Source organism: Pholcus phalangioides, unplaced genomic scaffold (assembly GCF_987345545.1).
Source record: "Pholcus phalangioides strain wild (caught in Gottingen) unplaced genomic scaffold, Ppha-v1.0 ptg000024l_1, whole genome shotgun sequence".
Taxonomy (NCBI): Eukaryota; Metazoa; Arthropoda; class Arachnida; order Araneae; family Pholcidae; genus Pholcus; species Pholcus phalangioides.
Window position 1 is genome coordinate 2,377,152 of NW_028301616.1, and position 21,121 is coordinate 2,398,272.

At 37.3% G+C, this 21,121-nt stretch overlaps 2 protein-coding genes across 4 annotated transcripts; one reads left to right on the forward strand and one right to left on the reverse strand.

Moving 5' to 3' along the window:
- Positions 1–1,782: 1,782 nt before the first annotated feature.
- On the reverse strand, positions 1,783–9,288 carry Tcs5 (TP53 regulating kinase). 3 transcript variants are annotated; one of them, XM_089251063.1, is made up of 2 exons: positions 8,525–9,288; positions 1,783–2,015 (listed from the first exon to the last, which is right to left on the reverse strand). In XM_089251063.1, exons 1-2 carry the CDS (start codon positions 9,222–9,224, stop codon positions 1,996–1,998), a joined length of 720 nt encoding a protein of 239 aa, XP_089107189.1. In that variant the 5' UTR covers positions 9,225–9,288; the 3' UTR covers positions 1,783–1,995. The 3 variants fall into 3 exon arrangements, with proteins under 3 accessions (XP_089107189.1, XP_089107190.1, XP_089107191.1); XM_089251064.1 differs by having other exon boundaries at positions 1,783–2,012; positions 8,525–9,286; XM_089251065.1 differs by lacking the exon at positions 1,783–2,015 and having other exon boundaries at positions 8,482–9,285.
- Positions 9,289–9,567: 279 nt separating this feature from the next.
- On the forward strand, positions 9,568–18,671 carry mRpL52 (mitochondrial ribosomal protein L52). The gene is made up of 5 exons (XM_089251109.1): positions 9,568–9,633; positions 10,963–11,050; positions 13,415–13,482; positions 15,236–15,300; positions 18,498–18,671. The coding sequence occupies exons 1-5, from the start codon at positions 9,600–9,602 to the stop codon at positions 18,645–18,647; spliced, it is 405 nt and encodes a 134-aa protein (XP_089107235.1). The 5' UTR covers positions 9,568–9,599; the 3' UTR covers positions 18,648–18,671.
- Positions 18,672–21,121: the final 2,450 nt, after the last annotated feature.

Consider the following 21,121-nt stretch of genomic DNA (forward strand, 5'->3'; position numbering starts at 1 on the left):
GACCTGGATCGCAAAATCAGTGTCTAATTCACAGATGTTCTCTATCTGTGTGAAACACACATCTCTTCATCAGTATGTGTTTATAGCGAGATTTAGACAGCTTTTTCTCAGCCCAATAGATGAAGGAAATAGAAATTTTACGGATATAATGCTGAGCTGCACTCAGAAAATAAATTGGTCTCCGCTGGGAATTGAACCAGGTCCACTTGCAAACCGGGCGAGTGCACTACTCTACCATATACATCACTGGAGAGAGGCATGACCCTGCCTTCCTTATTTCACCTACTGTGGCATGAGGAGCTTCAGTAGAGGCCTCTCTTAACTTCAGCAAATGGTCTACAGGTGGGACAACAGGGTGAGATGGCATTTTCCTCGAGAAAAGTCATCTGGTCTTCTCGTGCCCACTTAATGTGAAAATTTGATGCAAAGGTGGCTATTAGCGCCCCCTGGTGGTAGGGGTATAAAACTGACAGGAGCTTCATTTGCCCATACCCATATCTAATTTGATTCACAGTTCACTCCCTTTCCCCACCAGTTTGATACATATATTGTGTATTATTTAAAGCTCATGTTCGATTGGAAATTATTACTTGTTTGCCAGATGAAAAATTATTTATAATCCATTTTGGATGATTCGTTAAATTTCAAACTCTGAAGATACGGTGTTGACACAATTAGAAGAAAAAACATTTTTGCAACAGGAAGGTATATCAAATTATCTGGGCGGAAATGTGTAAAATTTTAAAAGAATATTTTGAGTGTGCAGTAAATGAAAATTGATGTTTGCAACATTTACTAAATGATTTCCTACCCCAAAAATATATTGTTACGAACTATGGAGGATAGATGGCTCAATTCTTTATCGCAATCTTCTGTTGGCAACGAGAGTTGATACCGGTTTCGGTTTATCTGAAAAAGATGCGATTGGTGAGAACATTCCAGATGGTCCCGTCCCTCCAGACAGTGATTTCGCACCTCCGTACAGTGGCGCCACCAACTAGGAAACTAAAATAGAACTTTATAGAACATTCTATTTCTCAAAGTTTCTACCAGGGTTATAAATAGAATGGCAGATTCCAGGCTCGAATAGAGAGAGACTGGATGAAAAGTCAGTTGCGATTTAACTTTGCGAGAAAGTTGTTAGCTCTCTGATTAGCCTGTAAATGCGTGTAAATTGCTGTTCTGTAAATAAATCTGTGTTTGTCCGTCAAACCGCTTCTTGTTTTGCAATCTCCAAGTCTTGTGGAAATTATCCGGAACAATTTCTACATAATACTGATTATGGAATATTCAGCACATTATGAGCTCATTTTCTAATCAAAATATTTCATATACAAAATTTAACAATTTTCATTAACCTGTGATTTGTTAAGCCATGTCATGGTGCATAACTTCATACAATGATCAAAAGATGTTTCATTTGTTTATGCAAAGCATTTAAATTAATCTCATTGAACTCCCCTCACATATATACGTATAAAAATTCGCCATTATCTGTTATTGTAAAAAATAAAAACCAAGTTGTGAAGTGAGAAAAAAATGCATTTATTTTATCAGCTTTAGTTCAATTAGAAACTTGTGTATCACGAAAATGAGTTACAAATGTGACCTTCTAATGTAAAACAACCATAAGTAACATGCCAATGACAAGGCTTGAACTTCATACTGATAAATCTTAATGATGTAAATGAATAGTTCTAAACTGGTGGTGTAATAAATCATTTTTGGGGTGCAAGATAAAAAAAAAACAATCGTAACAAGTTGACTTATAATTTGGGAAAATCAAAATGAGAAAAATTGAACTTTTTAATTCTTTTATTGAATTCTGTCACTTACAACAATGCTGAATGTGAAATTCATATTGCAAAAGTTTCTTGTATCGTTGGTTTCACATTCCCAGTCAGGAAAAAATGTCATTAATGGACAAAATATTGCATGGTTTGTTTACATCCGCATGAAATGTCCAGAACTTAAAAAAGTGCCAAATTAACATCTTCAACGGTTTGTAGCTGCTGCTGAAATGAATACAATAAAAAATGTATATAAACCATTAATTAAAAGAAAAAAAAGCATAACATATACAGCTTACCATACATTTCTCTTACAAGGGGGAAAAAATAAAAAAAATGTTATCAACATCAGCACTTATCGTGGACCAAGTAAGTTTTTTAATGACACTTCCTCAAAGACCAGGGCAAACAATCGTTCTTGCTTGGCTTTCCCTTGCAAGCTATCTTTCAATTAGAGAGATAGATGGCTTTTTTCTTAGCCCAAGATATCAAGGAAACATTTTATTTTCTGGATATTATGCAGGTCCGTTATTTGGGGGGGGGGGGCTGCCCCCCTGGCTTTTGAAAATACACGAAAAATGGTGTATATATACTTTATATATATACAAACATATATAAGTTTGACGAGCTCCCTCTCGAAAATTTTGGAAATTATCATCAAAAGGCAGTTTGTGAAGTGGATAGACGAGAATAATGTATAGTCGGATAATCAGCATGGGGTCAGAAAGGGGAAGTCATGTGTAACTAACCTCCTTTGCTTCTATGATCACGTGACTAAGGCTTTGGGTAAGAGCAAAAATGTAGACGTTGTTTACCTTGATTTCCAGAAGGCATTCGATCAGGTGCAACACGGCAAACTCTTGAACCGTTTACATGAGATTGGAATTGGGGGCAACTTGCTGAATTGGATAGAATCGTGGTTAAGAGATAGGTCGCAACGAGTTATGGTGAACAGGGAATTCTCTGGTTGGACAGACGTCACAAGTGGAGTTCCTCAAGGAAGTGTCCTTGGCCCCATACTTTTTTCACTTTTTATCGATAAACTCGATCAGGGTATCGATGGGATTACTAGCAAATTCGCAGATGATGTGAAGCTAATGGGGGTAATCGGGAATGAAAGCGATACGGAGTTGCTCCAGACCAACTTAAACAGGATTGCAGCATGGGCAAATGAATGGAGCATGACGTTTAGCGTTGATAAGTGCATGGTCGCTCATTTTGGTTCGAACAACCCACGGTTCTCTTACGAGTTGAATGGTGTCACTATCCCGGATGCAACTAGGGTCACCGATTTGGGAATTCTCATTGACAAGCGACTTAGATTTTCTGAACATTGTTCAACGGTGGTCAAAAAAGCGAATAGAATGCTTGGTCTCATTTTCAAAAAGGTCTCTTTGCATTCTCCTAAAGTCATTCTTCCGCTTTTTCGAGGATTAGTTCATTCTGGACTGGAGTATGCTGTAAGGTTTTGGAGACCATACCTACAGAGGGACATAGACTTGGTTGAAGGGGTGCAGAGAAGAGCTACGCGTGTCCTTATTGGCACACGGGGCTTGAGTTATGAAGAAAGACTTCATTTTTTGAATATGTTTACATTGGATGAACGCAGGTGTCAAGGAGTATGATCGAAGTGTTCAAAATTTTCAATGGGATGGATAGGATGGACCATGAACTTTTAGTACGCCGCTAATCGACTGCTTTTACAAGGGGACATTGGTATCGATTGGTGAGGGACAATACAAGGTTATGGTGTCACAGGGAATTTTCCTCTAATAGGGTTGCTAATAAATGGAATAGCTTACCCCCGGAGGTAGAAAAATTGTAACACAATTGACACATTTAAAAAGAAATACGATAAACATGTTGGGCATTGGTACATTCTTTATGGGCATTGTATAATATTTTATCATGTGTATATATTGTTCATAATTTTTATTAATTGCATTTTTAATTGGGTGCGGCAGATAGATGAAAGGCCTTGAGTACACAGTCCCATTCATTCGCAGAGGCGATCATCTCGAACTGGGTGCTGAAGATCGACCACGATGCTTGCCGTCATATGTCGAGGGCTTGATGTTCCGCCGACTGACATCAGCTATGGCTGGCAGGACCTGGTGAGCGTCTGCAGAAAACGTTGGCTCCTGCATTTTCTTTTTCAAGTCTTGTATTCTCTTTGAGAGCTTCTCATCGATCGCGGTAACAGCTCCTTCCACTGCGTCCATCCTACTTTCAACTGCAATGATGTCATTCTGTACACTGGCGATGGAAATGTCTTGCTTCACACGGTGACATCCTGTTTTACGTCAGCGATGGAGGCATTGACAGCGGCAATGGAGGTGGTGACATCTTCCTTGATGGCAGCGATGGATGTGCATGGGCGGAGATACGGGGTGGGGGCAGAGTCAAAGGTGGAGTCGACTGATCTAATGTATATTATGAATTGACATCATCATCATCTTGCCCCCCCCCAGCAATAATGACCGTGCCCCCCCCCCCTGACTTCTAAGTCCATCTCCACCTATGTGGATGTGTTCGACGATGCCCAACTTCATCTGGCCCATAACAGACATCAGTTGGTTCAGCTGTTCTTGCATTTCATTCGTGTCCATTCTTCTCGTTTTCATGCAAGTCTTGAACTACCCCACTCCTGACACCAAACTGTTCCGGATAATTGTTCACAAGACTTCAAGATTGCAAATCAAGAAGCGGTTCGACGGACAAACACAGAGTTATTTACAGAACAGCAACTTACACGCATTTACAACCTAATCAGAGAGCTAACAACTTTCTCACAAAATTAAATCACAACTGACTTTTCATCCAGTCTCTTTCTATTCGAGCCTGGCATCTCCATCCCCCCTTCTCCCTACTATTTATAGGTCTGCCGAAACTTTGAGAAAAGGAACATTCCACAAAATTCTACTTTACAGTTTCCAAGTTGGCGGCTCCACCGTACGGAGGTGCGTAACCACTGTCTGGAGGGGCGGGGACCTTCTAGAATGTTCCCACCACTTTTCCACCAATCGCAGCTTTGTCCGATAAACCAAAACCGGTATCAACTCTCGTTGCCAACCGAAGATTGTGATAAAGACTTGCGCCATCTATCATCTATAGTTCGTAACAATATGTAACCTTGTTCTTTATGCCACGGGTATTCCATTGGAGAATATTTATGTTATCATTGAAGGCCATGAAAAATGAAAATAACTATATCAAGTGACAATGTAAATATCCAGTAGAAGGATGTTGAAATTTCTAAAGTTGGATATGGATAAACAAGTTTGAAACACAATAATTCAACACCAACAAATAAAGCACTGCTTACCATTGGGAAATGAACTCAATTTTCTCAAAACTTGAAAACACTTAAGATAAATTTATGATACATCATATTTATTTTCAAAATAAATTGAAGGCATTGAACTAAAAACTTATGACGAGTTGAGAGGACGGCTAGTAACCCTACTTGTAGTTCTGGGTGGGAGGGGGCATGATGATGTCAATACATACATATAGACTTATGTATAGGTGACACCTACACAATTTTATGTGGGTTTTGGGGTGTTGCCATGAGCCGAATTAGATGTAACACCAGGGCTCTTTGAAATCCCCAGGCTGACTCGCCCACCATCTTCGAAAATATGACCATTGCCCTTACAAGGGTGGGGACTCCAGCCAGGGGAAATTATTTTATTTTTTCAAACTATTAATTTACTATTGAGGAAACACAGGCCAAAAAGATCCCAGCCTGAGAACCCTGTTGCTGGACGTGGGGGGGGGGGACAAGTTTGATATCAGTATTATAGCTATAGCCTGATAATCACTATTTCCTATCCTGTTTTTTTTATGATTAGACTAGCTGATACCTGGCAATGTTGCTCGCCTCGTAAAAAATGTATGTAAGCATAGCTTATTAATTACTTCTTAATCAAAAAAATTTCTGCATAAAGTAAGAAAAAATTACTTTTATTTTTAAATAGTTTAATTAAAAACTTCAGGCAATCACGTGGTTACACAATATATTTCGTTTTTCAATCTGGTGTGTAGATGTACAAATTTTTTGGATTACCAACATGCAAACAGTGAAAAACAGGGCTCAAGTAGGTTGATACCTGCCACTGCTAACGACTGGCCTTGCACTTTGTTGTTTGTCACGGCAAAAGCTAAACCAATCGGGAACTGTAATCGCTTGAAAGTGAATGGCGTTTCTTCAGTGATAATTGGGATACGTGGAATTGAAGACGTCTTCTCCTTTGGCACATTCAGTTAGAATCGTTGCTTCAATGATGCAATTTCTTCACGCAGAGTCAGGTGCCATCTCAGTGTCTCCAAATTTCTTAAAAGCATTATAGGTGCTCTGACTTTGAGGGTCAAGTTGTATGGTGGCACACCCGGAATATCCAAAGAGTTCAGAAATTCTGCAGGATACAGAACTATCTGCGCTGAGTCTGTGACAGTGTCAACCGATTTGTAAGATGTGGAGTCTCCCGGAATAATTTTTAGCACTTTTTCGTTGATCTTGTTCACACTGTCATTTTTCGGTGCCAGAATCGCTCTCTCACAAAGCCACTCATGGTTTCAGTGATTTTATTGAATGTTTGGGAAGACTTTGTCTGCAAGTTCTTGAACTGAGTTTAACAACTGGCAGAATCCATTTGGGAACGCAATCAGTCCAGTGCTTCGGTCTACGGGAATTCTTCCATTGCCAAGTTTGATGTGAAAATGATAGCAGTGGTGAGTAATTTTGCAGTTGAAACACGCATGTTGGTGGATAATAATATTTTTTTAACTTCGTGCCAGAGTGCTGATGATTTGAGGTAAGCATTGAGTTCATCTGATGGCATTGAACAGTTTTATTCTCAGTTTTGTCGCCGTAGTTGTTGTTCTCTGTTGTTAGTGACGTCATGCGTCCAGCTTGTGCAGCGAATATTATTCAAATGCCTTTTAAGCATTTTTTAAATTGAAACTATACCTCTACGATGGGCGGATGATGAGATAAAGGCCGCATTACACTTACAGAACACCCTGTATATAGGCAAGGAAAAATGTCTGGCGCTTCCCAGGTTTTCTTCAATTACTGGGAGGATTGGAAAAGTGAAAAATCATTATAAAGGAATAAACTGTTATAACGGCAGAATTAAAGGTGTGACAAACCATTCTAAAGGCATATATTCACGTCTGAAACGCATTGTTGGAAACCACGGTAACCAAAGTAAACGTTCCGAAAGTGATTGTTGAGGCCCCAAAACCATTGTTGCCACACAGTTTTTGCCCATTTCGGGCATTTGCCGAGCTCTGACGAACTTTTAAAGTAGCCTACGGTTCAATCCCGGTCCTGTTTGATATATATGCAAAATCTGGCGACGATCGGCTTAAAACTGTAGATTTGTATAAAGTACATACATACTTTCACATTTATATATAAGACGTCACTAGTAACAGCAAAGACAATATTTTTTTGTTTGAAGCAGGATGATGAGTTCTCCTCCCTTTATTTTCTAAGCAGAACTGGCTTAAGAGCATCCTCAACATCCCACCCCTGTCCATCTGACTAGAAATACCTCTGCCTTGTAACTCACTTAATCTCGAAATTCATAACCAGATCTCATTATCATGAGGCTCCCTCTGCCCTTAAGAGTCCGGACAGGTCTGGGATCGAAACGGTTGGTTAGCATACTTGTGTTGCTTATGAGGATTATTAAGAGTCCCAAAAATGACGCTTGGTGCAGATGCCCCATTTGCCCACGGGGAATTTGGGATCTGCACAGTATCATGCAACATGTACAACCACAGCCAGAAATAGATGTTTGGGCAGACAGGGCAAGCATGCATTTCGGCAGCCCCATTTAATGTTGATGGTTGAATTTGGTGCCCAACCAACTAGTCCAGTGTAGCAGATCCATCGGTTCCCACCTTCCTATTTACAGCCCTGCCCATAGGCTGAAATCTTTGGTCTGTAGGTCAGGATCATAATTTCTCAATACATGGTATGCCACTGTCCAGCAACTATGTTTTTATCACCAGAGCATATTCAGCCTTATCTGCTACACTTATTGATGGAATAATAGGTTTACAACATCCAATGATGTTATAAAATGTGCCAGAGACATTGGTATTGGCAACATATCAGTTTTTTTATGACAAAAAGGTATACCATATATATATTGGGAATTGACCACCAAGAGGATTTTTCATAGGAACACACAATAATAAATTTATAATATACACTGAAATCTCAATACAACGATACTCTGTGGACCAAGAAAACATATTGTTGTAGAGAGATTATCGTTACATAGAAAGACAGTTATTTAACATTGGACTATAGCCATTTCCAATCAAGTCTTGAAAAATATCATTGTAGAGGAATTTATCATTATATCGAGTATCATTATAGCAATGTTTCACTACTACTAAACCAGACATGCACCATCGTCCATATTCCTCTGTGGAACTTATAACGAATTGGTACATGTAGGAATGTGTGTGTACGTGTAGTGAACCTTCTGTGATGTTTGCTTCTGTGTAATGCTTGTTTTGTGTTGCCATTCATTTTTCTAACTGCTCATGATCTGTAATGATGCCGTAATATAAACAAAAACTCTTCTTTCTGCTACGTCAGCAGAGTCTTGACTGACCACGTGTGACAAATCATACAGATGAAAGTAAAGCCAATTCAAGCACCAAAAGAGAAAGTGTAAAATTTTAATACATTCATAAAAGGATCCATCAACCTATCATCGAGCGCTTCCTTCCTCTTAGTCGAACTTCTTCCAGTTTCACAGCGACAGATTTTGCACTTTCACCCATAGCTGCCATATACGAACTCAAGATATCTTCGTTGAACTTCTCGGCTCCCGGATGAGAGCTCAAAAGCGCCCTCTCTAACACATAGAGATCTACAGCCTTGTCTTCGAAAGTGACGTTCTTGCGAGACAGACCAAAGTCGATGAAATACAAATCGAATTCTCCTTCGAGGGAGGAGTTTTTAAGCAACATGTTGGACGTGGTTAGGTCACCGTGCATGAGGTTAGCCAGATGCATCTTAGCAACGTAGACACCTATGAGGGAGGCTAAACTTCCCTGCGCTTCGGCGTCTTTAGATTTCTGTAGATATTCCTTCACAGTGATCGAGTTGTCGATAAGCTCCATTATGATACATCTGTTCAACATATCGACGAAGTAGACGATCGGTGTCTTGACTCCTATGTCGCCACATTTGGCGATCGCTCGGACCTCGTATTTGACCCTGTCGCAAGACAGAGTTTTGTCCAGCTGAGGATGGCGATACTTCTTTATGAATCTCTCCTTGAGCACAGCTGGACGGCCGAGGAAAGTCCCTTGATACAAACGTGCTTCGGAACCTTGACTCTTCAGTTCGAAACCAGATTTGTAGTGCACATCTAGGACGCGGCTCGAAACGTTGTACGCCATGTCAGGTCAAAATAACAGCGCGCTTTTTTTCATTTGTAAACATAAGAAATGTTAGCCTTTGTATCTGCTGGGTGGCATGAAAAGTGTTGCCATAGCAGTTATCCAAAAAATGCTCACGACCAACAGCTTTGACGATGACCATATGTTTCAAAACGGGTTTTTTTTCATGACGTCATGAGCAATTTAATAATTTTCATAAGCGTTCACTTAATACTTCAATAAGTATACATTTAAATAGAAATATTCTTGTACAAAACAAATAAAGCTGTAATTTACAATTAAAAAAGCAGTTTTAAAAGATATCTGAAAGTATTTATATTCATTCATGCTATTACTACTACTGTTACTAATATTTGTTTACAAACATCACTCCAAATGGCGTCTACAAAGTTATGTGCAAGGCATTATGGTAGTGGTATTTCACATTTTGATTGAATTAATTAATAAAATTAATTGATTCAAAATTAATTAATTTCAATTGATTATGTTTATTTTTTTAATGATATCATTTACGAAATATCGGAATGAATGATTAGTCATTGATTTATAAAGGAAAACTTGACGTGAGTTGAGATTATAGGCAAAGATAGACTTGGAAGTCTGGGGGGCAGGATGACAATTCATATATACATTAGATCAGTCGACTCCACCTTTGACGCTGCCCCCCCCCCCCCCCAGTATCTCCGCCCATGGTTGAGATATTGTGCTGATCCCGATTTTCCTGTGGGCAAATGGGTCATCGCCCAGGGTCACAACGTGAAACGAAAATTTTCTTGGTGAATTCCCAATATACGGTATACCGCGATTTGGCGAATTTTTTTACCGCGAAATCCGCTAGGGTTATTGTCCGAATATGTGAAATATCCAAAAACGATTTAAAACGTGGGAAAAAATATTTATTAAATATATTAATAATTACTTAATTAATAAACGCCTGTACGCCGTACTTCGCACAGTACGGCGGGTGCCTGCGGCACTCAAACGCCTTCGCTCCTCATGCAGATAAGGGGGGGGGGGCCCTGCCTCCCTCCCTGATCTGAAAATATTGACCTTGGACCACCACAAACGCTATGGCAAGGTGTTATGCGCTAAGGTTACTTCCCATCTTCGGGGGGGGGGGGCGCTAATGAAAATGAGATCTGATTAAAACTTCGAAAGTGAACAGGCAAATTGGTAGGCAGGATTATGATGTAGATTTTACAGTTGATTTTTAATTTCTCCCTCCGTATATTATAATACGTCCATTGACTATATGTGAATTTATATGAGCAATCAATATGTGCAATCTGTATGTAATATTTTTATTTATTATTCTGAAGATATTTAATAAAATTTCCAGAGACACCCATCCTCCGGGAACCCTTTGATATCTCAATGAGATGGGAAGCGGGGTGTGTTCGGTTTTCTAAGGTCAAAGGAATTTCTAAGGAGGGGGAACGGGACTTATATATAGAAAAGTAAGTTTGCCCAGGAGCCTTTCGTATATATGGTTTGTTTCCCCCCCCCCCACGCAAAATAACAGTCGCCCCTTGAAATTCACTGTAAAGAATTTTATGTATTTATTGCATTGAAAATTGATTTGATTTATGTGAGTGTTATGCGTATATTGATATTGTCCATATGTGCATGTAGTTTCTGTTTTGATAGTATACATGTTTCTTATAATAAGCTGTATACAACAATGATTCTTTTTTAATCATTTTAATTATAAATAGTATTTTTTCTCCCTTCCTCTTAGCACAAGCTTTGAATGTATGGAAAGTTTATAGTCGAAGCATAAGTACCTCAAATTGCCGCCCTTTAAATGTCATTCATTGGAGAGAGGAGTATGTTATTTTATTCCTGTTTCAATTTTTTTATCGTCATCTTCTTGTGCTGTACAGCTAGTGTGTTTAAAAACATAATTCATAATGACCATAAATTAGAAAAAATTCTTCTTTGCAGTATCGCCATTACTGGTTCTGTTCATACCATCACGGGAAAGTGAGTGTGGAGTGGAAATGCTTGTGCCAGACCTGCACGCAAGTCACTGACAGTGCATATTCGCAATATACTGCCTTTATTCATGATTCACTCCATGAATTCCAACTCCTCTTGCCACTAAAAAAACGAATAATAGCATTGCTCTTCTGTACTCTCAAACATTTTGCAGATGGAAAAAAAACTGATTGCCTGATAGACGATACTGTCTGCCGACTGCTAGCACATACCATGTGATTCCATGTGACTACCCATGGCAAGTCTATTTCACAGTATATAGGGGTTGTCTTCCTTACCTCCCACTCTACCTCTACATTAAGTTTCGTCACACTCATACAAAAATAAACCAAATTATAACAACTGCTCCATTTTCATTTAATCCACCGTTCTATTCAACCAAATCCACACGGTTTGTCATAAAACAAAAATTCTTGAAAGTCAGAAATTAGTTTGTAAAAATAATGTAGATTGAATAAATAAAAAAGTTCATAAAATGAAGCGGAATTTAACATAATGCCCACTGCTCTAGACCAAATGACTAGTTCATGGAAACATTTTGGTTCATAAAATTGAGTGGCAACCGTAATTGATTTTCATATTAACTGACTACTCATATTCACTCGTATTCACATAACTGACTACTAAATTTTTATTGAAGTATGAAACATGTTTGGGTTTTGTTGCTATCAATATGATTAAAGGATTTTACGCTGTATGAAAATCAGCAAATACACTTAATTTTTGTCTGCACAAGTGACAAGCATCTTTGGGAGTCGATGGTGATAAGAAAATTGCACCTTGGTCCAGGGCCGTCATTTCAACTTTTTCCAGGGAAGGGGGGGGGGGAAACAAAGCACATGTACTCAATGTGTGTGTATATATATATATATATATATATTATATATATATATATATATTATATATATATATATATACCATTTTTAGTTTATTTTAAAAAATCGGGGAGGGGGGGGGGGCTTTTGAAAATACACTAAATGACAGGCCTGCCTTGGTCACTCAGTGTCTGAACTAAACAAGCCATTCTAATAGCTTGAGTACTCTTGCCCAATCATGGAATAGCACTAGCCGTAAATACATATTAATATAGGTTTTGTCCTCAATTTCATATCATCCAGGTTTTGAAAAAGCATGTCTCATTTCCCTTTCTGAAAGTTCGGTACAGGCCTATTTATTTATTCACAACATACTTCAAGCCTGCCAAGAGATTCGATCCAGTCCATGAAGGTGTTCCAGAAGAATAGTATCAGTGCATCAAACCCCAGGGCCGTAGCTGGCCATTCCTGTGCTCTGTGCAAGAATTTAAATATACGCCCCTTCTGCGCTCCCTCCAAGTGCGGGTGCACCCGTTGCACCTGCCTAGTTATGGCCTTGGCTGTAGCGTGCCTATTTGAGGTTCTGGGGCAGACCCCCGATAGGGTTATGCTTAAAAAAGGAGGGTTTGGGCCCCCATTTGGCTTGGGGGGTCCCAGCCTGGTTGCAGCCTACCAAACACGATAGACTTGTCTATCTTAACTGACCATATTTATTTATTTCCTTCATAAAAATATGTGAAATCTGGATCCATGCAGAATATTGCCAATTATGCAAAAAAAAAAAAAAAAATTCAAATACCAGCAGTCTCCAATTTCCACAAAAAAAATTTTTTAAATGCCAATAAAGTCTGCAATTTCAACCAAAAAATTGTCAAAAGCAAGTAAAGTTACCAATTACAGCTAAAAAATTGTCGAAGGCAAGTAAAGTTGCCAATTTCAACAACCAAAAAATTGTCAGCCACTAGTTACAGTAAAAAAAAATTGCTAAAGGCATTGATCTATAAGCCATGAAATTCATCTTATATATATATAATTCTTGATTTCAAAAATTCAATAAGTGTGATTTCTCAGTTACCTCGTTGGGAATTTTGCTTATTGTGGCCTTGTATTTGTCTCATTAAAAACAAAGGAAAAAATGGGACTTCAAAAAAGGTTTTAAAAGTTAGGATAACCAAAATTACAGGAATATTCCGTGAAATACAGGTTATATGGTCACCCAGTGATAACAAGTTTCAGGCTCATGAGTGACAGAACTGCCACATATCTGTCCCGGAGACTGAAAATGTTGTGCACTGCTGCTCTAAATTCCTCTTTTCCGCCTGAATTTTTAAAACTTTATATTTGACTAAAAGTTTTGATTTCTTTTTGATTTTCCAGGAATGGTTTACCAAGATGCGGGAATGAGTACGGTCCAATAACGGATCATCCTGATTGGTCTTATGCAGGTATTTTTGTTGTACCACTATTAATAATATTAAATTAGACGTTTGAGATAAAAGTACAGTTCAGCTTGCATATAGCAAAAGCGCAAGAGATATTGAGAATTATATTTTGTGATACAGTGAAACTTATTTGCAGTAGTCAAGGGGCTGTAGGAACGTATCTTGAAGAAGGATTTATTGTTTTTGATGGAATATATTAACACTATGGAAAGCGCATTGGGACCAGAAAATAACATTGTTACGCAGACGATTATAATTTTTGAGAGCATTGTTATGTGGGATTGCCACTGTATTATACACAGTTAAATTGCATCAATGTGACTCCCCCCTTTTCCAAACTTTTTAAAAAATTATAGTTTTGTGCAGAGCCGGCATCAATTATTTCGGTTTGGAAGTGGCTCAATATTATGCTGGAATGTAGTCACGAATATATGGAGTAAAGTAGACCATGTTCTATTTGATAACTGAGAATCTCCATTAAAATCCCATATACAACAGGATTTGTTCCATTGACATTTCAAACACTACTCTGGTAGCTCCCTCGTTCATTTTCGAATGAATCGTTCAATTCAGGGAATCATTCAATTTACTGCACAATTATATTGTATAATTATAACAATATAGTGCATTGGTAAGCCCTCTGGCACCTTCACAGCTAATTTTCATCATCTTTCTCATCAATGGTACTCTGTGTTCTGCTGTTTCCACTCAAGTTATTTGAGGTACACTTCAATGACAATTGACAGCAGTTATGAGGGTGTACTTCAGATTTTATAGTTTCTAAAATACTGTAATTCTTGGTTAGAAATCTGATGTTCATCCCTTTCTGATATATTGCCTGTTCAAACCTGCGATAGTAAATGCTGATACATTTACTGACATGATAATAATGTTCTAACTGATCTGTACATATAAAATTAATTTTCAGTGTGTGTGTGTTCATATGTTCTCATTACAGATTTACAATTTTAGACTGATCTCTGCCAAATTTTGCATCTGTTTAAAAAATGACTGATTGATTTTTTTTAACAATAGACTACTCTAAAAGCTCGCCAGAGCTAGGCAAATGCTTAAAATGGTCAAAAAACTGTCTAGCAACAACAGTTCCTAGGTTTCATCAATGACTTTTGGAATATTTATTTTCCTTACTGTGGTTCTCTTCCAAAGAATAAATTTCAGATATCTTTATCCCTTTATAAATTTTTTCTTTAAAAAAGAATAAAATTATTAGGTTATAAAATTAGTTCTCCAAGCATAAGATTGGAGATATTTGACTACAGCACGTCACATTATATCCGACAATTCTATTCTTTTCCTGAAGGACAAGCCAAACATGAAAGCTCAATCGCTGACGAACTATTCTCGATGAGCTATAGTTTTACCTGAAAGAAAAGAATGAAATCATTTTGCATAGCTTGCAATAATGTAGCCAAGTCTCATCTCATGGTTGCATGACTGTATAATGGTTTATCACTTCTTCACTGTTCCTGGTATATATAGAAAACCTGGGCCACACTAAGTATCATTGTTAGTTTTGAATATTTTTTTAGTTTCTTTCACCCACAAAAAAAATGTGACATGTGCATTTTTACCCAATTTAAACCAAATCCATTCTCGTTGTTGAAGACAGTTACAGTTTAAAAAAATTTAATTCACACATGAAGAAATATGATTTTTTTTCTGTTACATTTTTTTGTTCATAGCTTCATTCATGAACATACATTAAAATGTGTGATTTCATTATTATTTCTTTTAGATGGACGTCCTGCACCACTTGCAAAAGGACAGAAAAAAAGAATTCTACACCAAATGGAACTTTGTGTAAATATCATTAATTTTAATGATTGACTTATCTTTAATTTAATATAAAATGAGTGCACAACCTCTTGGCCTGCGGGCCAATTGCAGTCAGCTAAGGGATTCCATCTGGCTCATGAAAGGTGTTCCAGTACAAAAGTATCACACACACAATACACGAAATATGATATAGTCCTAAGCTGACCATAATATTTCCTTCATAAAAATATGGGCAATCAGAATCCTTACCGGACATTGCTAATTATCACTGTAAAATTGTGAAAGGCAGGTAAAGCAGGGTTGGCACAGTTTTACCATTGATGGTATTTACTGGTTGTTACTGTTTGGGTGAAAAATTATTTTTTCCATGGTTTTTTTACCACCCCTGAAAAAATCTGCAGTTGTCACCACTTCCAGAGAAAAAAATCACTGTTTCTGCCATTATTTCAAAAATTTATCTACTTCATTTTTCCTAAACAAAATGCATAATTTAAGACACTGTTGTGAAAATACTGAAAAACAAAAATTATTTTATTCTCAGTAGCATGCATGTTAAACATATTGTACTTTAATCTCATTTTATCAGATTGATAGTGTAAATTTTTTTGCCTTAAAGGTACTCTCATATTATTATCATATTGGCTGCAAATTCTGTTTAAAATACAGTGGATTCTCATTGATCTGGGACATATCATACCAGGGTGTGCCGGATTATTAGAAGTTAATTGAAAAAGCCCATTTTGAATAATACAGTAGATGTCGCTTATTAGAATCATTGATAATGTTATCATTTGGATATTGTCATGACTTTTGCAAAATATTGAACAGACCATATCATAACATGGGAGTAAATTCATTTATAGTTATTAGGACTTTTCGGTTTATGTTATCAATTTTTTTTCAGTCAAAAGTTTTTTTTGCACATTTCGACGCTGATGTTGAACCAGAATTTTTTTTTCGATAAATTATCAACCTGCAAGACAGTAGGAGGTCAGAAAGTAGCCCTTCCTTATTGACACTTGTTTTCATATTCAGGTTCACAATGCTCTATTTGGGCAGTAGCAACAGCTATAATCCATGCATGCATGAAGTTTCTTTTGTAATGGTTCACCTATAATGGAAACAAATGCAATGTTCAAGTAAAAAGTCCTTCAGTTCTTTGTTAGTTTCTTCCAGTTTCGCACTTACTTGGCTGAAAGACATTCTCAGGGGATCCATGGAAACACACCATGCATAAAAAAATTTATAATACATCATACATCTTAAACACATCAGGCAGTTCCATTCCAACTCATAATGGCTGAATAATGATAATAAACAAAGGATTTTAGCTCAAGGCAAAAATATCCTGTTTTAGAACACTGCGGGAAAAGAAAACAGCAGTGTATGTGAACCTTTTGCAACCAGGATGTGTGGAAAAGAAAAACTGAGTTGTCTTGTTTTCACGTGTCCCGTTCGATTAAACTTGAGATATGGCCATTGTGTTTGCTTTTGGATTTCTTTTGTATATAGTTATCCTGCCATTTTCTCAAATTTAAGGGAGGGGACACCAGACTCTCAAGCCCCCCCCCCCCTCTCGCTACAGCCTTGTAGTTGTCAATCAGTTATTGGAAACTCGGAGTTCCTGTGTGATCACATTAAGTAGCATGCACTGTATAAACCTCTGCTCACAGACATGCAGTAACATGTTTTCCCCCATCTATGCTTGAAGAAGAACCGGTGGATTACTGGGTGGGGTCAGATTAGTGCACAGCCAGATTATTAGTGGTCTTTTAAAACAATGGCCTCATGAGCTCTTAGTGTAGAAATAAAAAAGGGAGAAAGAACTAAAATATATTGGTTACATTTTTTTATGATAATTAAAGATTGGGTTTCATAAAAAAATTCAAATAATAATAGATCTTGAATAACAATTTCTAGAGCATAGAGAAATAGTGTAACCCCCCTCCCGCCAATCTTTCTTTCTTTGCACCAGAAATTGCATATGTATTGTATGTGATACTGCTAAAGCCCAAAATTGGCCAGTTAATGAATTGGCCAATTTTGTTGGACATTGCCCAACCAATGTCCAAATTTCAAGATTTGTCCAGCCAGTTCGCACAGTGGCCAGAGATCACTGGCCAAAGTCGGATAAGACATGATTTGACTGGTTATCGCCAAGTTCGCATACTTCTTCATAATAATTATGTCCACATTTGCTATGGCAAACACTCAAACTGCAGTCACGATGTGATAGTCACTGTGCAGTCGTATGGGTGTCGTGCTGGACTCTCATCATGAGGATCCAGGTTTAAACCCCATTGGTGGCATAGTGGTCGCCTGCTGAATTTGGTTTTCTGCAGTTTTCCAAATGCAAGGCGTGAATGCAAGCAGGTCTCCCATTTAAAAAGGTCTCTCCGCAGAAAGCAGGCAGTCCAACACGATACTGACATAACATGAAAATTCAAGCATTTCTATCTTTACTTCAGAAAATGCAAGTACACAAAACAAGCAAAAGTTGGACAACATATATATGTTAGGGCCATGCATATACATACACTCACACAACTCGTTCCAACATGTACAGATTCGTTAGAAATTCCACAGAGGAATGTGTAAGAGGTGTGTGTTTGGTGTAGTAGTAGTCACAATGCGGCAATAATTTTTTTAAATCCAAATTTGACAGAAAAACTACAGCTGGATAAATCACAAAAAAATCTAGTCACCAGAAAAAATTTTTACCCGAAGGAAAAGATCCAAAATAATGCTTCTTTTGAATTTTCCAGGGCATTAATGACCCTCTTTCACATTAGCAGATATGCTGCTATAAATTCCAAACGTTTATGCACATTGATTATCACCAATACTGAGAGGCTAATTGTATTTACTAGGTTTTTACCACAGTATTTACCAGTGACCCAGATTAATCAAGTTTCTGGTTATCTGAGATACTTTTCAAAAAATCATTTTAAGAATTAGGGTCAGTCTAATGACGAGAATATTTTTCTGAGCACATTTTCCTGCTCAGAAAATTGATGGTATTTCTTCCCTTCAAATAATGCAAATTATCAAGATTTTGCAGGAAAAACAGAAAACTAATTTTTTTTGTATTTATTTATCAAAATTGGCATTTATTTTGTAAATATGAGAATTATATATCTTTTTGCATGTGCCAAGAAAAATACAGATTACATTAATCATTGATGTTCCAAGTAAATTTTTTTCTCTTGTTTCTTCCATAGAAGAAAATAATAAAATTCACTGAAGAAATGGACGAAGCAAAGCAGTTGCTGAAAGAAAAGGAAGAAAAGTATGAAATGCAGAAGAAATTAGTAGTTGAGAGTCGTTTGAAATCAAAAGGGGATTCTGGACAAAAAAAAGTTGCAAACTGAAAACATTAACGTATTTCACATATTTTGATAAATAGTCTTATTTATTATTGAATTGATAACAGCTATTACGTGTTAGAATAAATGCAAATTGTTTTCAAATTTTCTTTTTGTCATATATTTTTTTCCAATTATGACAACAATTGTCTTGAGGTTATCAATTCAATCTGCACGAGCCTTTTTTTTTTAACCTTTTAGGAAACAGTGCTCAAACTTTTGGCATCCATGGCTCCCTTACTCTAGCAATTATTTACATGCGACAACCTCGCCCTAGTGATAATTTATTCATTACTTTCTTGCCCAAACTGTCATATGTCTGTGATGCTGTCATAGCAGTTATGCATGAAGTCAAGCAGGTCTGATGAAGTGTAAAGGTGCATACACACTACTCTGAAGTGCCATGCGGTAATGCATGTGATATTAAATTCCATCTATGAGTTTTCTGTATTTACATTCACACTATATTGACATGACATGGGAATGTGTAGGATGATGTTATTCTGGCGTAACATGCCTTATGATATGTCAATGTCAGAACCATATTAAACCTTACAAATTTTTGTCAGTCTTGTGAAGAGGGCTTTATCTGATCTTTTAGTTTACTTTTTCCTTTGTTCATGTTCGAATTTACTTGGTGTCCTTCTAGGCTTTTATGATGATGGAAGAAGAATTAATTGTGAACATGTTTGATGGGGAAATTAATTTGCAAAATTAAGCATGCATTTTTTACTAATAAAGCTAATTGATTTGTTCATCAACTAGTTAGTTATGAATAAATTAATAATTAATCATGATAGTTGAGTCTGATCAGCTTTAAATCATATATATGTAATTTATATGTGAGGTTACAAAATACATAATACCGGGGCCAAGCATGTCTCAACAATTTCGCGGCAACAAAAAAGTTTAGGACCTTCCCCCCATTCCTCCAGATGTTATATGTTTTATGGGGGGGGGGGGGGAATTCAGCATCTATTATTTCAGCATATACAGGAATGCAGCAAAATATCCATACAAAAAATATTAAAAGCACAATTAAATGTAGATTAACACAAAAAGTTGATGAAAATTTAGCACTGAAGTCAATTTTAAACTAACAAGAGAAAGAATATGCATTTTTTAAATGACTCGACCAATACTACTACTACTAAACCACACATGTACCTCCTCCATATTCCTCTGCGGAACTTCTAATGAATTTTGGGACGCGTTGAAATGTATGTGTTGTGAACCTAACGTGAAGTTTGTTTCTGTGTATAGGGTTACCAGTCTCGGAAACAGAAAGGAGGATGCCTGCACGTGCACCATTTTTAATGCCCCTTTTCCCAATTTTCACAACAGATGGGGCCACTAGGAATCAGCATTGAGTGTTTTTCACATCCTGTTTTTTTTTTCTGAATAGAGGAGGTCACTCTCCCCCTTCAATTCAGTACACAGCTTTTGCTGTTGGGGAGTGAACAATGGTGTTCTTAAAATGGATGTTGGGTTTTTCTTCAAGACTCCAGAGCTGTTTTTCAAACTGTCTTATATTATTCATATTATTCATATTAATTCATATTATTCTGGAGCAAGCTGGGCCATGTTTAGGATAGTATCTGCTGCCCTACTTGCAACTTGGGTTCGTGTAATCTGGGAATTTTGATGGTGATTGGTCAAAGCATGTAAACGTGTGGAAAAAAATAACACACGCACACATAAACACTCATGTCAATGAAGATATTTGTTTCAGCATGAAAAAAATCCAAAAACCCCTGAAAAGAACAAAAAGACAAATTTTCTAAAACGAGATGTACGTTTAGAAGGACGGTTGAAATGACATCAAAAAGAAGGGTGTCTAGTAACCATATCTGTGTAATGCTTGTTGTAGTGTAGCCATCTGCCTTCTATTTTTTGAACTATGAGTGAAGTATGATGATTGGATGATTGAATGTTTGTACCATTGTAGGCAGCCTGTTGCTCTCTGTGGTGAGACTTTTTAATGTGGAGATAAGTTTGCATTCACGCCTTGAACAACTTGATCACTGCAATACAACCCTACCTCCGTTTGGGAGCACAAATGCAAACCCCCCTTTGAAAAGTTAGAATTTGGTTTTTTTTTTAATCAAATCACAGGCTGTTGCAACAGTAATCTTTTAATATCTGTGGCAGAGTTTATCTTTTCTGACAATTAAGTCCACTTAATGCAGTCCACAGACTATCCATGCTAATCTCCAATAGATTTTTTCAAGGTTCCCTGGTTAAGAAGAACCATCCACTGATTTATGGGGCAAAGCTGGAACTGATGAGGGGTAGCAAAATTTAGGGGGAACAAATTTTTGGTGGGATTTTTCTTCCTTTCAAACCAAACACAACTCAGGTCTATCACCATCTATGGGCGATTTACTACCTAGTGAGTTGTGCCGGAAGTGTAACTGTGTGTACCTAACAGTCTGAGTGCATATGTAGTGTCATGTTTGATTTTTCAGTGCTGCCATCTA